General features: G+C 32.6%; 1 protein-coding gene across 1 annotated transcript; it reads right to left on the reverse strand.

Annotated features, from left to right (window-relative positions):
- Nucleotides 1-7,915: 7,915 nt before the first annotated feature.
- LOC109793662 (disease resistance protein Roq1) lies at nt 7,916-13,039 on the reverse strand. Its single transcript, XM_020384384.3, has 5 exons — nt 12,445-13,039; nt 10,035-11,130; nt 9,659-9,934; nt 8,762-9,436; nt 7,916-8,564 (listed from the first exon to the last, which is right to left on the reverse strand). The coding sequence occupies exons 1-5, from the start codon at nt 12,918-12,920 to the stop codon at nt 8,088-8,090; spliced, it is 3,000 nt and encodes a 999-aa protein (XP_020239973.2). The 5' UTR covers nt 12,921-13,039; the 3' UTR covers nt 7,916-8,087.
- Nucleotides 13,040-24,634: the final 11,595 nt, after the last annotated feature.

Genomic DNA, 24,634 nt, shown 5'->3' on the forward strand with positions numbered 1-24,634 from the left:
AAGCCTCTAGCTAACTCACGTTTGATGCCATGATGTTGCACCCGAGGCGATGCCGATTTCTACACTTTGTAGAATTGCGATTTGGGTTCTCTCAATTCTTTATTCACCTATAAATCACCCAAAATTTCAACATTTATACAAACTCAACTAATTTATATTTGTTCCTATCGTAAGTTTGTTGTCATTGTTAGGATCACCGCATCTGAGGTATTTTCTGCTTTGGCACTTGTTCGGTCATCACAATTTTATCCTTTAAAAGGCACCTCGGTGGGTTAAGGATGGAAGGTGTTTATAAATTACCTTTACCCTTGACTCCTAAGCTATGTGAGACTTTTTAGGCATACCGGAACAATATTCATCAACATAAATTACATGCAACCATTCAAGGAATAATATTATCCATTTCTTTCTCATTCTGCTACAAATAACCAAGAAACCAAGAACATCAATCTACATTTCTTAAAATTTAACAATTAGAGCCATAAATGGGCAAATCAACAAGGAAATCAACACATGCAATGTCATAAAGAGCGATCTAGCTACAAGCTTCATTTAACTCAAACCTTAAAAAAAAAGAGGTGAAAGAATAACAAAGAATACAACCTTTCGAACTCTTGTTGTATGACAACTCAAACTTTGGATTCTCAGCTCCCATGTTTCAAATCTCAACTTAGCAACTCAATCTAAGCTTTGGGGAAGGATTAGAGCAATCATATGAAGTTAGAAGGATGAAGGATCTCCTTTGGCTCCAAAGTCTATTTCTCTAAACTTCTTTCTAAAATTCTTTAAGATATGAACTTATGAAGTTTAAGTCTTTACAAAACCTTATATACCTTTCTCTAAACTTGGTCAAATTTAACCTTAGCACAAAACAATTTCAAAATACTAAACTAATAAGAATTCCTTAATTCTTAAAGTCTTAAAACATTAAAAAAAAACACACCTCAACATATATTCACACTACAAAAAAAAAAAACACTCATTATTGACGAACTTTTTTCCACGGATAAATATCTATCTGAAAAATGACATTACCGACGAATTTTTTCGATGGATATGTGTCCGTCTGAAACATAAATGATTCTGACAGATATTACCCATAGATTTTTTTCGTTTGAAATTTCAGATGGATGTTACCCACAGATTTTTTTCATGGGAAAATTATGATATTTTAGACAGATATTTCCTACGGATTATCTATCTAAAACGTTGTTCGTAGAAAATACGAACAAATTTTTCAGTAACTTTAAAAAATTTAATGATAAAAGATTAACAAATTAAATTCTTAAATAATTAACTAATTTTCTCATGCTAATTAATTTATCGTACCAACTATTATATATATATATATATATAATTTATAATTAAATGATAGTATAAAATAATAATTTACTATCAATATATTTTAATATTATATAGTTGATTTTATTTAAATTGAGAAATATATAATTAGCGAAATGATATTGATGTATGATAGTCTAAAATTGAAAGATAATTTCTTAACATTTATAATAATTTTTACCAATTTTGAACTATATTGTTTTTAATAAAACAAGATTATTATTTAATATAATTTTAAAATATTTTTTAAAAATATTATCAACAATACCCACGAAATTACCAACCGATATATTCGTGGATAATTATTTTTTATTAATAATTTATTTTAAAACTCATAAAATTAATTCATAAGTAATTATGATAAATAAAAATTAAATTAGATAATTACCCATAGAATTTTTCATGGATGTTTCCATGGGTAATTACCATGGATAAATTTATGGGTAATTATTTTTTATTAATAATTTATGTTAAAAATAATAAAATGAATTTATAAGTAATTATGATAAATTAAAATTAAATTAGATAATTACCCATGGATTTATACGTGGGTAATTACCAACGGATAAATTTATCCGTGGGTAATATTTTTGTATTAATAATTTATGTTAAAAATAATAAAATTAATTTATAAATAATAATGATAAATAAAAATTAAATTAGATAAATTTTTTTAAAAAATATATAAAATTCTTCTAGTTAAAGAAAAGTCTCTAAAAACGCTATGGCACAAGAAAGACAGTTGTGCTTTATATATAGAAGTTAATTATTCTTTGATTAGTTACAAATTTTAATTTAATATATATTTATACAAATTTTAAATATGATTTATTGATTCAACTATAATATTTATTTTTATTTATAATTTATTATAAATTTTAATTATATATAATAAAAATGTAACTTGTGAAATACACAAACTAAAATATTAGTATTTTTAATTTACATAAAAATTATAGTATTATATTATATTGTAATTTATGAAATATACTGGAATGAGAGGCAAACATTCAAAGATTGTACAAGTATAAGATTGTATAGTTAAGGATGACTTAAAGAAATTAATTTGCACTATTTATACCAATGAGATGCATCTACTCTTTGGTAGCTTATTCCTTAAGAACTTTACAATTAAGCGTATTTGACATGGAGTAACTTAGGGATAGGTGACCTTTTGGGATGTTTTCCAAAAAAATGTGCGAGTGACTATAAGGCATGCTGAAAAGTCTTGTGTTGATTTGTGGGGTTTGTTGGGTCAATCCTTGATCCTAAAAGCGAACGAATATCTCAAAAAGAGTTACTCATGGAGGGTTCTGATCGGTGAAGGGTTCTGGCCAACAGGGAGTTGCGTGAAGTGTCGTGGAGTGGAGCTGCTGAAAGGTTAGATATGAGGGATGTTGCACTAAATAAGGGTGTTATTTAATATAATTTTGAAATAATTTTTTAAAAATATTATCAACAATACCCATAGATAAAATCTGTCGAAAAGTTACCCACGGATTATAATCTGTCGGTAAATGTTTCAAACGAACAATTTACTGACAAATTATTGTTTGTTGAAAATGAAATGTTACCCACAGATTTTTTTGGATTACCTATGAATTTTGATCATTTGTAATTTCAAAATTTCTTTTAGTGTCATTTAATTAATAAAATTAAATAAATAATTCACAACACAATGTTATATTAAAAGAGTAAAATTATTTTTCTTTCTGATATTAATTTTCATAAGTATATATATTTTTTTGAAAAGTACTGTATTTTTTCTCTCTTAAAAAATACTTTATGAAAAAAGGATATATAAGAAATGAAATATAATAAAAGATAAGAAAGATATGTTATTAATTAATGGAATTGTATGTAACAGACATCATATGTTTGGTCAACTCCATCAAGTCCCATTTGGTTTCATATATCCAAGAATATAATGGGTCTTTGTCTTATACTTTAAGGTCTTACTACAGGTAGTAGCAAACCTACATTAATGTGAGTGTGAACAAATATATCTTCTGGTTTTAATTAAATTATTAATACAAATATAAAATTTTTGTATTTTACACTTCTAATTTTATATATTAAATTTATTGATAACTATTTTTAATATTTATGTTTTACTCTTCATATATATATATATATATATATATATATATATATATATATATATATATATATATATATATATATATATGATTATTATTAACTTTTATTTTTAAATATTACCCCCTCTGACTCTGGGTGTTAGATCCGCCATATTTTAGTTATTATCCTATCCATTTAATTAAAACACATAGTAGACATTGATTTGGTGAACTTTTAATCCATGTTGTCCTCTTTGCAAACTCCTGTGTGTGCTCTTTTATGCTGGCCATAGGAAATGGAAATAGGCAAAACGGCTTATTAAGGTCGGTTATTAGACTTAAATATATTTTTAATCTTTCAAATTTAAGATAAATTTGATTTTAGTTCTTTAAATTTAAAATTATTATTTTTAGTCTCTATAATTTTTAAAAGTTTTGTTTTAATTTTTTAGATTACCAATAACATATTTGAAAGTGACTAATTAAGACAATTATGTAATATCAACCAGATTTAATATGATAATTTCATTAATAGGGACACCAATAGGTAAATTTTATGCAATAATATTTGATAAATTTCTAAACAAAATTTAAATATAAGGACTAAAATAAGATTTTTTGAAATTAAAGGGACTAAAAATAACAATTTTAAATTTGAGAAACTAAAAATAAAATTATTCCAAATTTGAGGGACTAAAAATATATTTAAATCATTTTATTTATTAGAAAGATTAGAATTAAACTTTTAAAATAAATTAATTAAAAAGCCTAATTTTAGACTTTTAAAAAGCTATAACAGCCATGATAAGTCGACCAATTTAAACAATAAAATAATAATATATTATTTTACCAATAATATTTAAATTTAATGTATATAATAGAAATTTTTACCGAAATAATATTATTTTTAAAAAAATTTACCTAAATGTGCAAATTTATTTACTAGTTACTGTTCAAATGAATTTTTTCTTCGTTTTGGAACGGGCCGTTCACCAACCAGAACGGGTCGTTCTTCAACCAGAACGGACCGTTCTTCAACCAGAACGGGCCGTTCTTCACCCAGAACGGTTGTACTTTAACCAGAACGTGTCGTTCTTAAACCAGAATGGACCGTTCTCAACACCAGAACGGGCCGTTCTTAAGCCAGAACGGGCCGTTCTTAAGCCAGAACGGGCCGTTCTAGAGTTGCGTTTTAGTTGATAATCTTAATGTTGGAACGGCCCGTTCCAAGATAGGGTTTTAGGCTTTTTTTTTGTAGTTTAGAACGAGTCGTTCTGGTTTTGGAATGGCCCGTTCTGGCGTCTGAACCTTCCATTATAAATACACCATCTACCCTTCATTCTCTTCATTCACCTTCACCTTACCTTCACTCCTTCATTCGTTCTCTCTTCTCAATTTCTTTCAACCTTCATAAAATGGCTTCTTCAATCTACGTTATTGTTCATTCAGATGGTTCCATTAACCAATGTTCGAGTGAAGGAGTCACCTTCTTGTCCTCATCTGCAAAATTAGTTTGTATCAAGAGAGGAATTACTCTACAAAGGTTACAAAAAGTCATCCACACAAAGCTACATCGACAAGATTTTGAGAGTGGCTAGCATACATTTCCGCTTCCCTATTAGACTTGGCCCAGGAGTTAGTAAGTACACCTGTGTTGAGTTGACTGATGATGAAGACGTTGAGACACTTTTCAATGTTCGTGATTCTAATAAATTTCAATCAGGTATTGAATTATATGCTACCTTTACTATAATTGAATCACATCCACCACAAGTTTCACCATACAAAATTTATCATAGTTAACCCATCTTGCCCTTCTTATGATATTCCCTCTAACCATGACGTTGAGTCATACACACAGCTTTTAACTGGTCCAGTCATGGACCTTAATCAAATACCTTCTCAACCATTTGACCAAACTAGAGCTTCTACCTCTCAACCCAATGTTCAAACCAACATTGAAGATCATCTTCATGTTGGTTTCCCAACAGAAAATGTCTTTGATCCTTTTAGCGAGGAAGAAGACGAAATTCTCTTTGAACATCAAGATGATGATGAGGAAGAAATCCTCCCAGTTCCAAATAATTCACCATTAGAACCAGTACCTATATACAACCCACCTCCACACTTTTTAGACTTTCCCAATGAAATTCAACAAGACACTGAGTATAGTCATCTGTTGGAACGTGAAATGGTTGTGTATCCACCTGGAACACTCTTTGTTGGCCAACGCTTCCAAACAAAAGAACAAGTGCAAGACTCTATTAACAGATTTCACTTCGTCAACTATTGCACGTACAAGGTTAAGCACTCAAATACTACTAGGCTTCTCATGGAATGCGTTCACCACGATTGTGCCTGGAGATGTCGTGCTATATTGCGCACTAGGGAACAACATTGGGAAATCATGATCCTTGAAGGCCCCCACACATGTGTTTACCCACTCATCCACACCATTCATGAAATTATTGAAGCTGATCCATCCACACCCATTTCAACCATCATAGCCCACATCAAGTTGACCATGGGTTATACAATCAGTTACAAAAAGGGATGGCTGGCCAAGCAACACGCCATTGAAAACATCTTTGGAAACTGGGAGGAGTTTTACAACAAGTTACCAGGTATGTTGCAAGCAATGCAAATGTATGTTCCAGGCTTTATCTGGAAATTTAATACACAACCGGCTTACCAAGGTGACTTATTGGATAAGGGGAGTGTTAGATTCAAAAGGTTATTTTGGACCTTTAAACCATGCATTGATGGTTTTGCCTTCTGCAAACCAATTGTTCAAGTCGATGGAACCTTTTTATACGGGAAATACAAAGGTATGCTATTGGTCGCAGTTGCACAAGACGGTCGCAACAACATAATTCCTATTGCATTTGCTGTTGTTGAAAGTGAAACTACCGATGCATGGTTTTTTTTTCTTATGAACTTAGGGCGGTATGTAACACTGCAAGACGGGTTGTGCCTAATTTCTGATCTTCATGAGGCTATTCGAAGTGCATACTCAAGAAATTGAAGTGGTTGGACAGAAAACAATTTTGTCCATGTCTATTGTATTCGACACATTGCACAAAACTTCATGTGACGATTCAAAAATACAGTACTAAAGAAGGATGTCGTCAACATGGGTAATTTTATCATTACTTTTTTTTAAACGTTTGATAATTATTTTTTATTATTTAATTATTATTATTTTTTCAGCCTATGGATGACTGAACCTAAATTCTTTTACTATTACAACATAGTAAGAGATACTAATGCTGAAGCAGCCCAATGGTTAGATAACATTCCTAGGGAAAAATGGCCACTAGCATGGGACAATGGACGACGTTGGGGACACATGACAACAAACCTAGCTGAGTCTATTAATTCTGTATTGAAGAAAACACGAAATCTGTCAATTTGTTCTATGGTAATAGCCACATACACTCGTTGCAACAAGTTCTTCATTCAAAGAGGCAAGGAAGTTGATGCAATGATTAATGTTGGACATGTCTACTCAGAAATTGCAAGTAAAACTATTCAAGATGCACAGTCCAAGGCAAATACTCATAGAGTTATCACCTTTGACAGATCAAGCACTAGATTTTTAGTGGAAGAAATGCAACATCTAAGAGAATTTCGACCTGCTAGGAGATTTACAGTAAGGCTAGATGAAATGTGGTGTGATTGTGGCTAGTTTCAGAAAGTTCATATCCCTTGCTCGCATGTACTCGCTTCATGCTTACATGCACATCACGACTATCAAACCTACATATCTCCCATATATACCTTACAACAAGTTGCAAAGGTATACGAAGGACAGTTTGGAGAGCTTCGACATGAAGATTATTGGCCTACTTACACTGGTCCAACTTTGTGGCCAAATCCAGAACTCAAGAGAACTTTCAAGGGTTAGTCAAAGTCCAGCATGATTAAAATAGAGATGGACATTAGAGAACAACATAATCGTGTAAAAAATTGTTCATATTGTCACACCTCTAGTTACACTAGGAAGACATGTCCAAATATTGGTCATGGATTTAGTTCTCGCTACCATTGATCTTTATTGTTGTAATGAGTTTTAATAAATTTAATTAGTTACATTTATAATAAATATTATATTTAATAAATTATATTTATAATGATTTTTTTTTGTTAAAAGAGACATAGTACATAGAACCGGCCAGAACGACCCGTTTCAAACTACTAAAAAGACTTAAATTCGTAGTTTAAAACTGATTGTTCTAGTTTAAGAACGGGTCGTTCCAGATGCAAGTCATGATTTCAGTTGGGTTGTGTCATTTCCATACTCTGGTGGCCACTTCGCCAAAATCATCACTTGCCACAGTTTTTGAAAATACCATCATAGATTAGCCACCAATAAATTTGAAGTGAAATTAAAAATAAAAAAAAGAAATCAAAGATGTAGAAAATACAATCCACAAATACTCCACACGATACGATGAAAAACACCACATTAAAGTTAAAAAAACATAGACAACTGATTCAAATGCTAATACACTTTTCCACTCTGCTATAATTCACTAATATCTTACATCTGAACATATAAAACAAGAGAAAAAAGTAATACACTCACTGTGTGAAGTAACTTTCCACAGTCATTTAATTAATAAAAATGATAGTACAGTTGGAAACAATACTGCACTAAGGTGTATCCTATTCTTTGTGGCATTGGAAATTTCTAACTGTTTCATGATCAATTAGATGCATTTCTTGCTTGGACGAGATATGGAAACCACAGCTTTTCAGGGATGCTTTTACTTTCACCTTTGATGAGACTTCAAATACCCCAAACGAAATCCTAAAGTGATTCCAATGATGGATACTGTTGAGTGGCCATATCAAACAACCACAATTATTCTTAGTCAGCCACACATGACTCGTGTCCAATGAATCAAACCTTCTTTCCATCAAAAATGTCCTTTCATTGTTGATAATAACCTCGTATCCACAAGAAAACATTCCAGTTGTAATATCACCCTTGTCCAACTCCAAAACTGCACCAAAAAACAACTCCACCATCTTACCATACAATCTTGAAGACACCATAAGAGAAATCGAACTATTAGTACTCTGATGATGAAACCAATCTGGGATGTTGCTCCCTGGAAGCATAACTTCATGAACAAACTCCTGTAGCATAAAATTTAGTTTTAGTTCCTTAGTATTTTCCTAGAAAAACACGGAGAGATAGGTCTGTTTGGATACAAGCTAAGCTAAAAGTGTTTCTGAGAGTTTCTCCTAAAAAATATTATTTATTTTTAGTAAAAAATATCTAAAAAATACTTCTAAACTTGTATTCAAATAGACTCTAAGCATTTGGCATCTACCTCATTATACAAGAGATTTGTTATGTGGTCCTGGAACTGTTTATTAATCAGTTTATTGCAGTTGATGAACATCATTACAGAAAACACTGGTAAATTCCCTGCACTGAAATTTGGTGAGTTGGAAAATGCTTGTAAACTTTCCAATGATTTGCAATTACTTGTGTTTAAATATCTTGTGTTTGGTGGAAGTTTTGGAAGCTCCTTGAGCTTATGGCAGTCGGTGAGACCAAGTGTAGTAAGGCATTGCAAACTGTGAATGCTATTAGGGAGATGCTCTAGCATTTGGCAAGAATCTAAGAGTAAGACTTTCAACCCATTAAGGTATTCAATTGACTGTGGTAGTTCTTTTATGGCAGTACCCTGGAGAAGGAGTTCTTCAAGATGTGCCATTCTCTCAACAATCTCAGGAAACTTTCTAACTTTTGAGCAGCCAGTAAGGATAAGAGTATGTAGAGATTTTAACTTGAAACAACTTGGAAGAGTCTTGAGATTGGAGCATAGTAAGAAATTTAAAGTAGCAAGTTTATCAAGGGATCCAACAGACTCATGCACCTTAGTTAACCTGTTACAGTGTTCTAGGCAGAGACTCTCAAGGTTTGGAATCATTGAGAAGTCTGGAATTTCAGTGAGGTACTCACAGCAGGTAAAGGATACAAGTTTCAAGTCTCTGAATATCTGAGAAACACAAACATCATTAGTAAAGTAAATTGAAAAAGAACCATTAGAGTTGGGATGGCGGTGAAAATTTGGTTCAAGATCTTAAATTCTAACTTTCTTATCGTCATTATATACAAAAGAAAGTAAGTAAAATGAAAATATAACTAGCTACAGTATTAAACCACCACAGCTTTTGACATTTTAGAAAATATTCAACTAATTGAAACAGAAATTCTATACCTTAACTCCCTTCCACAAGTTTTTGATGCGACCATGACTCAGATTTAAAGAAACTAGCCTCTTTGGGTGAAAGTTTTGTGGAAGAGTTGAAGAAGGGTACCCCGACCAATCAATTAATCTTAGCTCATCAGATAAATATTGAAAGTCAGCTGAAATATGTGCATTATTGATCTTAAGAAGTCTAAGTTTTTTCATATTTGCCAATGCTTTTCCATTTATGTCAACATTATTTGGTTCAGGTAGATCTAGCCTTATTCCTTCGATGTTATTGGTTCCCTGGTGGCAAAAAAGCAATACACAAAGAGAATAGTTAGGTAATCGAATGAAACTTTGAACTTTGATATAAACAAAAATATATTGAAGGAGAAGAGTATACCATATTTTGGTCCAATACATGAAGCACATCCTCATGAAACCAGAGTCTGCTACGATTACCAGGCTCTTTGGGAGATTCACGGCGAACAATTTCTTTAGCCATTTCTTGTAGCAACTCATGCATCCAAAGCTTGTTCAGTTCTACAGTGATGAGAGACTTATCCATTAGAACACCAATCCCACTATCTGAATGCAGATCACAACCGTCTAGTATCATTTTCACATATTGTTTGTCCTCTCCCTTGAAGAAACATGCAATATCAAGAAATATGGTCTTTTCATTCTCTTCCATCCCATCAAAGCTGATTTTAAGTACTTCAAAAATATGCTTATTTGGAACTTTTTCCAGTTTAGCCAATGCACTTATCCATTGTGCTTTATCTCTACCACACAAGTGGGACCCCAAAACTGTTAGTGCCAATGGAAAGCCCTTGGCATAGTTTAATATGTGGAAGGACAATTCTTCATAATTTATTTGAGGGAAGGGATGTTTGAAAGCATACCAACAAAACAGTTCAAGAGCATGGTCATGACTTAATTCCTTGACCTTGTAGGATGCTTCCACATTGTGAGCAACTAGCAAATGCTCATCTCTAGTTGTTATGATGATTCTACTTCCTAATCCAAACCAACTGTATTCTCCAACCAAAGATTCCAGTTGCTCCAATGAATCAACATCATCAACAACTATGAGAACCTTTTTACAGCAAAGTCTAGTTTTTATCAGATTAATTCCTTTATCTTTGCTTCCTACTTTAAAATCCCTATGGTTCAAAACCTCTGAAAGAAGTGCCTCTTGTAGTTGAACTATGCCAAATCTTTGACTTGAAATTTCTCTAACATCAGCAATGAAAGCACTGGCCTCAAACTTACTACCAATGTGGTTATAAACAGTCTTAGCCAGTGTTGTTTTCCCAATTCCCCCAATTCCATAAATTCCTATAGACCACACATCATCTAATCCAGTTTCCAAAAGTGATTTAATATCTTCTACCGGCAAATCTAGTCCAACAGGATGTTTGGCAACATTGATAGGTAAGCGGTTCAGCTTACTCAATATCTCTTCAACAATTCGCTTGACAAACATAGATTCCGGCCTGCCACACATAATGCCAAAGTAACTACAAACTATATATGTTGGAAGAGACAGCTATGAATGGTATCTATAGTCATGTCATGCATAATCACATATGGATTATTATTTGAACTTTTCAGTTAATCAATGAGACAATGACTAAGTTGCATCAACTAGTTATTCCCTTTTATGAATAGAAATCCAAAGAATGGATAGTTAATCACATATAATCAAAAGGATGGTTTACGTAGTATCCGAAAATTGATAATCAAGGACTAATATGTACTTGTAAGACTTGATTTCCGCTAATCAAACATTATTTTAACATTGCAAAAATCAATCCCGAGAGTTTCAAGTCGACCCCGTATTTCAAGGCAAGCTTTACAACTACTGAATTAAAAGGCTTGATTTCTCATATATGATTTAACATTGTATGAGAAATTATAGAACTTGTTGGCATTATGAGAATGAACCATAACTAGCTAGTGATATGAATGGAAAACTTGCAGCACTTTACCGGATAAAATGATTTATCTTTCCATTCATAATCAACAAAGGCAAGAAAAATACTTTCTCCTTATTATTTCACTTGATAATATATTTGCCAATCCACTTTGGAAGTTGAAATGCATTTTCATATTGTTAAACGTAAAAGTAAAATAAAATAAAGAAATCAGACCCTAGCATTCCTTTCCATTACAATCAATTCATCAGTTTCTTTTGTGTAGTCATAAATCAACGTTGACTATATGCTTTCAGTCAAAATGAAAGCCTTCCTAACACAATTTAAGGAAACAATATATGGTGTTAAAAATAAGTTATATGGGGAGTTGCTAAAATACTTTTTTTGAACCTAAAGATCATTTTTGATTCCTTCTCAAACATTTATCCGATATTAGTTCACAACAAATGCTTTTCAGTTTATAATAATGATAATGGGGTTTCAATTTAGGTATCTATACAAACTATCTAAACTCTCACCACTAAGCCAAATCTTGTGAATTCATACTAAATGTTTGAAGTTTACTAAGTATATTCAGTAGCCAATATATAATTGTTTTTTTTGTTCTATCATAAGTATTTCTCAATCCATTGGTCAGAGACTAATCTTACTTATGATATTGTGTTTATTGTTGGTCCGAAGAGTTTTCGTACATGACAAAAATCGAACACAAATTCTCCACTAAATACATCATTCTCATAAGTGCTTAATTACTATGTCAACTCATCAGATTATTAGTCAATAATTGTGTGACGAGTCATCAAAATATGTAAACTAATTACTAATCAAAACATGGAGTACCAGAAAGGTAACAATCTTTTAAAGGATATGTACCCATCTCCTATGTGCCAGCCAGACAAAGTAGCTACTTCACATAGAGCTTCCTTCCACCTTTTCACTTTGTCCACATCATCCCTGAATTTATCTTCATGTTGGGCCAAAGCTTCTTCAAAGCTTCCCTTCTGTTCTCTTACCTGAGATGGATTCATGTGATAAAAAATAGGCAAAACCAGTTGACCTTTGGAATCCTTACACTCAAGGATCTTAAGGAGTTCATCCAAGCAGTAAGTGGAAGAAGCATAAGTTTTAGATAATATGACTACTGAGATCCTTGAGACTTCAATAGCTCCAAAAAGTGAAGCTGAAATCTTCTCTCCCCTCTTGAGATCCTTGTAGTCTATGAAAGTATTAACTCCTTTTTGACATAGAGCATGATAAAGATGACTTGTGAAACTCATGCGTGTGTCATGCCCTCTAAAGCTCAAGAATACATCGTACTTCCACTTGTAGGACTCAAAACTCAAAGCCATTTCCCCAGTTTTAGAAACTAACTAGAATTTATCTTGATTATCCTCACAGCACAAATTGCTACAGAATTATATAACGAGTGTTTGAGTTCTTGGTTTTTTTTTTTTTTTGGTAGACTTATATTGCATCATCTATTGGTTGATGTTAAAAGATAAATACATATAGGTTTTTTTTTTTTAAAATAGAAGTGTAATTATTGACTTTTTTTTTTATCTTGATTAATATATGATTTTATATCTTGAATTTATATATCTCACATTCTTAAAATAGTTTTGCTATTTATTATAAAGTCTTTTGCACAAAAAACAGAACAAATGAGATGTGGCACTGTTTTATTGAGTATTTGTAAGTTAAAATTTGAAAAGGAAATTTGACCTCTTACCAAAAATCATGGTGCACCATATAATGACCCAAGAATGTTAGAGCAAAGCCACACCCACACGTGAAAGAGAGAGTATCAGAGGAAAACGTAAAGTGGGAGAAAAAGGAATTCTTATTCTGTATATTATATTTCAGTACAAGGGTGGTATTTATAATGTTTTAATCACTTCTAACACCTCCCCTTGATTCAAACCAATTACAAACTAACAACATTCAAAAACTCTCTCAACTCTTTAAATCTTTCACTCTTCATGGATTTAGTCATAATGTCTGCTAGCTGTTTCTCAGATCTGCAATGCTGAAGTCTGATCCTCCCCTTGCTTACTTGATCTCTGAGGAAATGGAATTTCGTGTCTATATGCTTGCTTCTACCGTGTGACACAGGATTCTTAGCCAAATCAATTGCTGATTTGCTATCCACCAGCAAATCCACTGCTTCACCAGTAAACATCTTTAATTCTTTAAGTAGAGAGGATATCCACAAGGCTTGACATGCAGCTGCACAGGCTGCAATGTATTCGGCTTCACAGGTAGAGAGTGCTACTACTGTCTGCTTCTTAGAATTCCAGGATATGGGTGATCCTGACAGCAAGAAAACTTGTCCCATGGTGCTCCTTCTGTCAACCAGATCACCACACCAATCAGAATCGGAATAGGCTACAAGGTGTAAGCTATCATCTCCTTTAGTGTGATGAGGAAACAAAATGCCATAACTGAGCGTTCCTCTTAGATACCTCATGATTCTTTTAGCTGCAACCAAATGTGATTGTCTAGGATCACTCATAAATCTGCTGACCAAACCAACACTAAAAGCTATTTCTGGTCTGCTGTGACAAATAAATCTCAAGCTACCAACAATTTGCCTGAACATAGTTCCATCAACAGAGCCTTCATCTTCGCTCTTATCAAGCTTCACATTCAATTCAGCTGGAGTTTCTGCTGGTTTGCACCCCAGCATCTTAAACCTCTTCAGAACTTCGGACATATACTTCCTTTGATGCATAAAGATGCCTTTCTCGGTGTAGGCAAATTCAATTCCCAGAAAATAGGACAGGATGCCTAGATCAGTCATCTCAAATTCACTCTTCAAACCTTGCTTGAGTGACTCAATAGCGGTCAAACTGCTACCAGTGATGAGTAAATCATCAACATACAAACACAATACCAATATCTCAGTTTCACTTACTGTTTTGATATACACACCATGCTCAACTGAGCATTTCTGAAAGCCAAAACCAGTGAGAAAAGAGTCAATCCTTTTGTTCCACGCCCTTGGTGCTTGCTTTAAGCCATACAAGGCCTTCTTCAATCTCAAGACTTTCAGTTCTTTACCTTTACATATAAAACCAGGAGGTTGTGCCACAAAAACTTCTTCATCAAGTGGCCCATTTAAAAATGCTGACTTAACATCTAGCTGCCACAGCTTCCAGTTCCTCCAACTAGCCAAAGCAACAATCAGCCTCACAGTCTCCAATCTAGCTACAGGAGCAAACACCTCTGAGTAATCTATCCCTTCCTTCTGCATGAAGCCTTTTGCCACCAGCCTAGCCTTGTGTTTGGCAATTGACCCATCAGATTTGAATTTAGTTTTGAAAACCCATTTAACAGCAATAGCCTTTTTATTCTGAGGTAAATTCACCATTTCCCAGGTATCATTTTTCTCAATGCTCTTCAATTCTTCCTCCATTGCTGATCTCCACACTTCCTTAGAGATAGCTTCCTCAAACGTAATGGGTTCCATGTCTGTCAAAAGTGCCATATGCTGAACCAAATCACCTTCCTCAGTAATTGCACTATCATGATAAATCTGATAATCACTGAGTCTTAATGGAAAACTCCTGACTCTTGTAGGTCTGTCAGCCACCATTTGAAGTTCACTGTTGACCACTTCTTGATGTGTCTCTCCAACTAGATCCTCATCTTTCCATTCAAACTGAAACTTTGGTATTATATCAGAAGTAGACTGAAACTCTGCCCATGAACTTGATTCATCAAAGTAGACATCTCTACTAAATAGGACTTGCTGATTCTTGGGATTGAATAGCTTGTATGAACCAGTAGAGTTGTATCCAACAAAAATCATTGCCTCACTCTTGTCATCCAACTTCTTTCTCCTTTGATCAGGAACATGTCTGTAGCATAGAGATCCAAAAATTCTGAGATGCTTAACTGAAGGTTTGCTTCCCGACCAGGCTTCTTCTGGAACCATGGAGCCAAGCCTTTTGGTTGGACACCTATTCAGAACATACACAGCTGTCATGGCTGCTTCACCCCAAAAACTATGAGGAAGATTCTTCTCTTTAAGCATACTTCTGACCATGTTCAAGATTGTTCTGTTCCTTCTTTCTGCAATGCCATTATGCTGGGGAGTGTAAGGAGCAGTTACTTCATGAACTATACCATGCTCCTTGCAGAAACCTTCAAATTCTCCAGATGTGAATTCTCCTCCACCATCTGTCCTCAGAATTTTAATGCATTTTCCAGATTGCTTCTCCACCAAAGCCTTGAAATCTTTAAAGATGCTGAACACATCACTCTTGGCTTTGATTAGGTAGAGCCATGCCTTCCTGCTCAGGTCATCAACAAAAGAAACAAAATATCTATTTCCACCTAATGATGGAGTGTCAATCGGTCCACAAACATCTGAGTAAACAACATGCAGTACTTCATTAGCCTTAGAAGCTGTAAAATTGCTGAAAGAATTCCTGGGTTGTTTGCTGATCAAACAGTTATCACATATTTTCTTGGGAATTTTAATTGAAGGAAGACCAATTAACATTTCCTTGGATTTCAAGAGACTCAAATCTCTAAAATTTAAGTGGCCTAGTCTAAGGTGCCATAACCATGAATCATCTGACAACATAGCAGCGGAAAGACATTGTGATTCAATGGTGTTTAGGCTTACCTTGAAGGTTCTGTTCTTGGCCAATGGAGCTTTCATCACCAATCTCTTTGTTTTGTCATAGATTTCTAGAAAGCCTTTAACTGAGTTTACTGAGCATCCTTTCTCCAGAAGTTGACCCAGACTGATCAGATTCGTGGTCATTCCAGGAACATACAGTACTTCTGTAATCACTGTTTGTCTTCCATCTTCTCTTTTGACTAATACATTTCCAGAACCTTCAACCTGAGTGGCTCTATTGTCTGCAAATTTTACAGTACTCTTTTTCTTTGGATCGAAATTGACAAACCAATCTCGATGCCCGGTCATATGATTGGAACATCCAGAATCTATGTACCATTCTTCATTGTTATAAGATTCTGGATTGGTGATCATCATCAACATCAACGGTTGTTCTTCAAGATTCGCTTCATTATCTTCTTTGGCCATGTGTGCTTGATAATCACCATGTGATTGACTCCCCCGTTGATCTGTGCGACCTGGTGCAGCTTCACATTCTGCCGAAAAATGTCCAATTCGATTACAATTAAAGCATTTAATTCTTTTCCTATCGATTACCTTTTTCTTTCCTCCTCGCCAATTACTGAAACTCCCTCTTCTATTTGAGTTTTCTGGTTGATCTTGTTCAATCTTTCCTTGGTCTTGACTTTGATTATTTTTTTCAAAGCCACCTCTGAATCCTCTCCCACGGCCTCGTCCTTTGAAGTTTCCTTTGGAATTATAACGTCCTTTCTTTGAGGTTTGAGCTTGCAGTGCTTGATGATCATCAGACTTCACTGAACTTCTTTCAATGAGTCTCTGCTCATGTGCCTCAAGAGAACCTTGAAGTTCCTCTACCTTCAATTCCTCGAGCTTCTTTGATTCTTCAATGGCCACAACAATGTGGTCAAATTTGGGATCGAGTGTTCTCAGAATATTTTCTACGATTGTTTGATCTGTGATTTTCTCTCCACAGTTCTTCATAGCATTCGTGTGGGTGATGATTCTGTTGAAGAACTCAGCTATCTTTTCATTATTCTCCATTTGCATCAATTCGTATTGACGCCTCATCGTCTGCAATCTCACCTTCTTCAATTGCTCTGCTCCTTCACTGCATTTCTCCAGAATCTTCCACGCTTCTTGCGAAGTTGCAGCACCTGCAATCTTCTCAAAGTGTGCCTCATCAACACATTGATGAATCAAGAAGGTTGCTTTACAATCTTTCTTTTTATTTTCTCTGTAAAGCGCCTTCTGTGCATCTGTCGAGTCTTTGGTGAGCGTTGGATAGCCTTCTTCGACGATTTCTGCAACCTCTTGATAACCCAGAATCGCCTTCATCTGCACACGCCACCGATCCCAGTTCTTTCCATTGAGAACGGGAAGGTTTGCCGGAAAATTCGTACCAGTTGAACCCATCGTGTCTCAAAAAATCCCTTAATCGGAACCTATGCTCTGATACCAGTTTGTTAGAGCAAAGCCACACCCACACGTGAAAGAGAGAGTATCAGAGGAAAACGTAAAGTGGGAGAAAAAGGAATTCTTATTCTGTATATTATATTTCAGTACAAGGGTGGTATTTATAATGTTTTAATCACTTCTAACAAAGAATTCGTCAAATTTCGTTTCATACTATTCAGAATTTCTCTTCTTAAAATCAGCATTGTCATATGAACTTAATTACGTGGATAGGTAGAAGAAATACCGAAACAAGAACTTGAAGAGTCGTGAACCACTGAACCCCATGATCCATGCCAACTGTTATTTAATATTTAGGCCACAACTTATTGTCTAGAGTGTTCCATGCCCTTTTTTTTAATGCGTTTTTAATTATTTGCTTATACAAAAATACCTTTTGTAATGTTGAAAGTTAGCCTACATATAAATTATTAGTTTCCCTTCAATTCGTCAAAATTTTGGATCAATGGAGTTAAGGAAACATGTATCTATTTGCCGCGTCAACATGTTGGAAATTTTTATTTCTTATTTTCATTTTTTTTATTTGTTTTGCATGAGAGAAATAAATCACAGCTCTATATCTTATAATAATTAAGTAAATTAACCAAAGACCCTAGGATATATATTATACTTGATTATTAAAGATAAAATAAATATTTAGATAACTTCTGATCTAAGTGTTTTATAACAATTGTAGAATTCTTAATACAATGATTGTGATCTAGTTTTTTATTATTATATAGTAGGTCGGATGAGACTTTAGTTTCTTTTGACATTTATTTATTTAAGTGCATATCATTTCATTTAAAAATTTAATGAACTCGTTTAATTTTATCATATAAAATAATTTTACAATTTCATCCAAACATAAATCTTCATATATATGATAAATTCGTTGACTTTTATATTATAATTACCTTAAATGTCATATCAAATATGATTTTTATTAGTTAATATTGTAAAATTGTTTTATACCATTAGTATATAGCTATTAAACATTTTTTTCAAGATTATAATCTACTCTATTTTTAATTATTGATTAATAATATTAAACAATCTTTTTTTAAAGCTAAAGAAGGAAAAACGTTACTTATTGACTTTGTCAGGGCCAAGATAGAGAATTTTGGGAAAGATTTAATGGTGATATATTAATGATGTAAAACAATTTTACACTATCATCCAATCATAATCTAACATAAATAATAAGTTTGTTAATTCTATAACAAAGCAAGCTATATAAACCGTAATTTTTTATTAGTTTATTGTCTAAAACTTTTTATTAGTTTGTTAGTAACATAACATTTAGAATTTAAAAAAATATGTAAATAAGATTTTTATTAATGGATAAATATCAATCACTAGTAAAAATAGATACAAATAAAGATCTTTTGCATGTTATTTTTTAATTTTTATCTATATATGTCATATCATTAAATATCATGTCACTTAAGTGATTAGATCATTAGACAATGTTAAAATTAATTGATTATAAGATCAAAATTTTATATTTTTAAAAATAAATGGATCAAATATCTTTATTTTAAAATAAAAGGACCAAAATTGTAGAAAAAATAGAAATTTTCAAAATTTAGATTTTTTTAAAAAATACATTTTGAAATCTAGAGTCAAAAAACACCCCAAATATGGATGAGTAAAGAACACTTTCCTCTTTTGCAAATGAAATTTGGGAAAGAGTAAAAATGATTTTTGTAAGCAGGAATATATCGTATGGAAAGAGTCTATTAATTTTTTTGAGAATGACAAATAAATTGGTTGTTTTATTAAAGGCATTAAATGGATAATTTAAGGAAAAAATTACAAACATTAAATGCGTAATCTAACAAATTTTTTTAAAAAAATTAATTGTCTATTAATTCATGCGATTGTTTGTTTTATTAAAGGCATTAAATGGATAATTTCGGAAAAGATTATAAACATTAAATGTGTAATCTAACCCAAATTTTTAAAAAATTTAATTGTGTATTAATTCATGCGATTTTACTAATAACTTAGCTAGATTTGGATAACTCATTAACCCTTAACCATAGATGCACCTTGAGGGTGCAACTTATAAAATTCAAGAATGTAACCATGGAGTACATTGTTGGTGGTGATGAACAGAAGCAAGCGAATAAGAAAGAAAGCATATCTCTGTCTCTTATGCTTCCTTATGTTTTGTTTAAGTAAAATAAGAATTAAAATAATATATACTATATTCTGCGTACAGATTTTATTATTGTTATCGTAATTTTTATGGTTAAAAAAATTTGACATAAAAACAATACTATCTGTGATATTATATATAATAATTTATTTTTAATTTACTTATTTTTTATTTTTTTTCTCTTACACGCATATTTAACAAGTTAGAAAAACAACTTTTATTTTCCCATTCCTTCTAACTAAACTTTTTATCAACAATTTATAATGATACTTAGTAATACTCTTTGACACATTCTACTTTTTATCAACAAATTTAACATCCTTCAACCTTTTCAATGGCAAGAAGTCACATTCTGAAGTAAACTTTTGGAACAATAAGGGCGTCTCCATTTGTGTTCTTCCCTTAACTTTCAACTTTGGAGACTGAAATTTGTTATAGGCCCAATACATTTCTAGTTTTAAAAATAAGAACAAAGGTGGCCAATTGCGACTTACAAAGTTACAAAAAGGGAGGTGTCATTCCTTTTCTTTCAAGAAGGTGCTGGACGTGATTTCTTAGTGCATTTTTTATATGTGATTGGAAGAAGTTAACCTGAATCCATCCTTTTGTTTCCTATGCATTAGAATGTGGAGAACTTCCGTTTAAAAGGGTGCAGTCGAGTTTATATCACATTCATCTTGTTAACGGAATCATCACTCATATATTCAATTCCACACTTGATGCTGAAAAAAAATCAATAAATTCTTTATATGGAACTATGAGATGGAAAAATCATATTGATTGAATCACATTACATTATGTTGACAATTTTAAAAAATTGTTCATAGTTTGAATGTAGTGTAATGGTGGTCGAGCATGTATGGCTTTGGCTAGTAGTTTAAGACACTAATGCTTCATTCAATGAGGTAGCAACTAGCAAGGATTTGACTTTCCTTAGGGTTAGTGCTAAGAAACGAAGTTTTTCAGATTGTTGTTTGTTCACGCGTTGCATCCTTACATACACATGATTGATGCTTTTTCTTTCTTTGGCTAGAGTCAAATGAGTCACCTATATATTATTACTTATTGCTTATCCTATTTTATGGTTTAAATTAGCACATTACAAGCAAAGAGAGAAAAAAACAATGTCCCTTATTTCTTAAGATTTTTTTTTAAAACCACATCTCATATATTAATAAAATTAAAGAAAGAGGTTATACAAAAGTTCTACACAAAGTAGAACAGAGATCTCCTATAAGTAAAACTGACTAAACTCAAAAGGATATACACTATCAATCCACTACCTAACTCTCCAAAATACAAAGTTATGGGTCAATACACCAAGATGCAAAAGTAAAACCTGACCTACAACCATTCCTATACATCTACCAATGCTAGGAAATAATTTTAATTTGATAAAGAAAATCAAAATGCAACATCGTTTTGTCTCTAAAAATAATTTCATTCATGTTGGTCCAAATAACCCAAATTGTTACATGCTAAAAAATATCCCTCCATTTTTTTTTGCTTTACCTAGAAACATGCTCCTGAGGAGGAAAAACAAATGACCCAGAGAGGACGAAAGTTCTAAGCGGATCCCTGACCAAATAAAAACATTATGCCAAACATTTCTGAAAAAGTCACATTCCAAAAATAAGTGTTGTGATGATTCCAAAGTACTAGAACAAAATGGACATGATGAGTTAATAGAAGTACAATTAAGAATTTGATGAGTTAATGTAATAGTTAGACATTTTGTACTCACACATTGCGAGAACAATCTATTTAACAAAAAATTTCATGTTCAATTTTTTATCATATGTAAATTCTTCGAGTCACTAACAATCATAATATCATGAACAAAATTAATTTCTTTCTAGTAAGTCGGGCCATAAAACAAATAAATAAATAGATGTACAATTAAATTTTGAACAAGGTCACACAAACTAAGTTTGAAGTTGTATTCCTTCCTTGGGTGTTTTAAGGACAAGCATTAGTTAAGGTTTGGAGTAAGGGTAGGTTAATATGATCAATTAGGTTGTTCTCTAGTTATTTACGTGCTATTGGTAAAAAATAATGTAACGTAAAATAAAATGAATTTTCATATATATAAACAGACGCAATGAAATAAAAAAAAGAAAAAAAAAGAGATATTATATTGGAAGACCGTGAAAAAACAAGAAAAGAAAAATTGGATTGTTTTCTTAAAATCTTGAAATTTGTGATTTTGTAAAATTAAATGTACAATTATTTAAAATTTTAAAATTTTAAATTCCATAAAAAGTAAGAATTTATTTTTTTCACCTATAAATTTCTCCTCTTTCCTTCCCTCCTCCCTCATCTCTCTTTTCCATTCTTTTTTCTCCGCTCTCTTTTTCTCAGTCCCCTTTCCTCTCTTATTTCTCTCTTTCCTTCTCTCTCACATTCTCATTCTCCCCTATTTGCTCTCGTCTCTCTCTTTATTCTTTTCATGTTTATTCTTTCTCTCATTTTTCTTATTTTAATTTTCACTTTCTTCTCTCTCTTTCTCTCATCTTTCTTAAATTATCTCTTACCCTTTTTTACCTCTCTTTCATCTTTATCAATGTTACGTAAAAAGTATAAATATTTCTTTTAAATTATTCAATATTTTAAAATTGGTTAATATCTTTTTAGTTTAATATTAAAATTTTAATACATATACATACATTTTAAAATTAAATTTTACATATAGTAAATTTAAATTGTCGATTCAAAAAAATAATTTAAAGTTAAAAAAATTCATATTAATTTATTCAAACAAAATTTAATACTCCATCCGTTCTGAAATCAACGATAATTTTACTATTTGAAAATTGTTCTGTTAAAAATAATACATTTATTGAAAAAATAGTTATTTTAATAAAATTATATTAAAAAATTGATATATTTATTGTTATTCTTAATAGCTATTTGTAGAAATTATAAAATGTAATGGGACGAAAGTAAAAAATTTACGTTGGACCAAGTATTATGTGATTCATGGATAATTAATAAAATAATGTTTGATTTTCATATAGTTCACTAGTTAGTATATATATATATATATATGAATAATTAAATTGAATGATTCATATTTATTTAGTGATAATAAGTTTATTAATAATTTATTTTTTTTTATAATAAATGTCAATTTTATCAAAAGAAAAAAAAAACTTTTTCATCGTCCTTTCCAAATTCAATGCTCCTAATCCAACCTTGTCGTTAAAGTTTCCACCGACATCATTACTATAGATTCATTGGCACTTTGACACTTCTGATAACTCCATGGCAGAAAAGGAGCTCTAGTACCATGATGGAGTCCCTCCTTCCATGGTTGATGATAGTGATTGAAGGGAGACACCTTGCCCTTGATCTAGGCTCATCAAAGGTTGGACAAAGGGAGGTTTATGTTGGAGAAAGGAAGATAGGTGTGAAAAGGTGGTGTTTGGGCGGAAGTGTATGGTGTATGGTTTAGGGTTGCTCAAGGTTGGCTCACTCCAAGTGTAGGTGGAGGCCACTCTAGGGTTTCACTCTCCAAGGATGGAGAATGAAGGGGGCTAGCCGAACTAACCTAGGGACTAAGGATAGGATTTGAGGCAAAGAAATGCTCTCTCAAATTCATATAATCCAAAGTATTTACAAGGTGTGGGGTGTTGGGTATTTATAGGAGGGGAGACATCTAGGGTTGCATTTGGAGTAGGCAAATGCATTCCAAATGAAATGCAAATGAACCCTAGATGCAACTTGGTGGCCAATGATGGAATCTTTGGGTTTAGATTGGCTATATCTAGGTGCATGATAAGACCATGCAACCTTTGCCCTCCAATTGGGCCTAAGCCTTTCTACACCAAAAATAGACCCAAAAACACCAAAAACATGCGTCACCCTCTAATTAACACCCTAGCCCAAAATTAAAAACCCTAATCATCTAGAGCACCCCATAATACAAGGGTAAAATAGAAAATACAAGGGAAAATAAATTCTAAGTCCTAAACACCCCAAAATACAAGGGTAAAATTGGCAAATAAAATAAAATAAATTCTATGACTAAAATACCCTAAAGTACAAGGGTAAATTTGGAATAAAGCAATAAAATACTATACTACTCAAATTGGTCATAGCCATGAACCATGTGATGGGTTTCACATGAAGTACCAAGGATGGTCCTCCATCATCCCCTCCTTCTTGAGAAGGATTTGACTTCAAATCTTTAAGCTCTTCCATTCCATGGATCCTTCAAAAGATGTAAAACCACAATTAGGGAAGTAAAATACGAAAATTTAGCTATGCAATCCTTAAGTACACAATTTGTTGAACGAAAGTGCTAGGGAAAGGAGGGAGCCAAAGAGGCATCACCATTTAAAAATTTATTGGCCCCATGCAATTCATTCACCAAATCATCTATTTAGGGATTGGGTGCCTTTTATTCAATGATGGCTTTCTAAATTGGTGCACATCCTCTATTTCCATCTTTCTTTGGCACCAAAAGAAAGAGGATGGCACAAGGGCTAAGGTTCTCTTGAACCTAGCCCTTTGTCTTCAAAGGAAAAATTCTTTTTTTCTTTTCTTTTCTTTTTGTTTTTGTTTTTGCTTTTCTCCTCCTCATCTTTCTTAGCTTTTAATTTGAGTTGGTCCTCATTCACTTGATAAGGTGATAGAGGACACCACACAAATTTCTTTCCCAAGTGTTGGAAACTTATTTTATTGGTGAGGCCATCATGGATTATGTGCTTGTCAAATTGCCATGGTCTCCCAAGCAAGACATGACTAACCTCTAATGGCACTATGTCACATAAAACTTCTTCGTTATATGTGCCAATAGAGATTGGTATGCTTGCTTGTTGGTTAACTACAAC

This window comes from Cajanus cajan, chromosome 1 (assembly GCF_000230855.2).
Source record: "Cajanus cajan strain Asha chromosome 1, NIPB_CcT2T_4, whole genome shotgun sequence".
Classification (NCBI taxonomy): domain Eukaryota; kingdom Viridiplantae; phylum Streptophyta; class Magnoliopsida; order Fabales; family Fabaceae; genus Cajanus; species Cajanus cajan.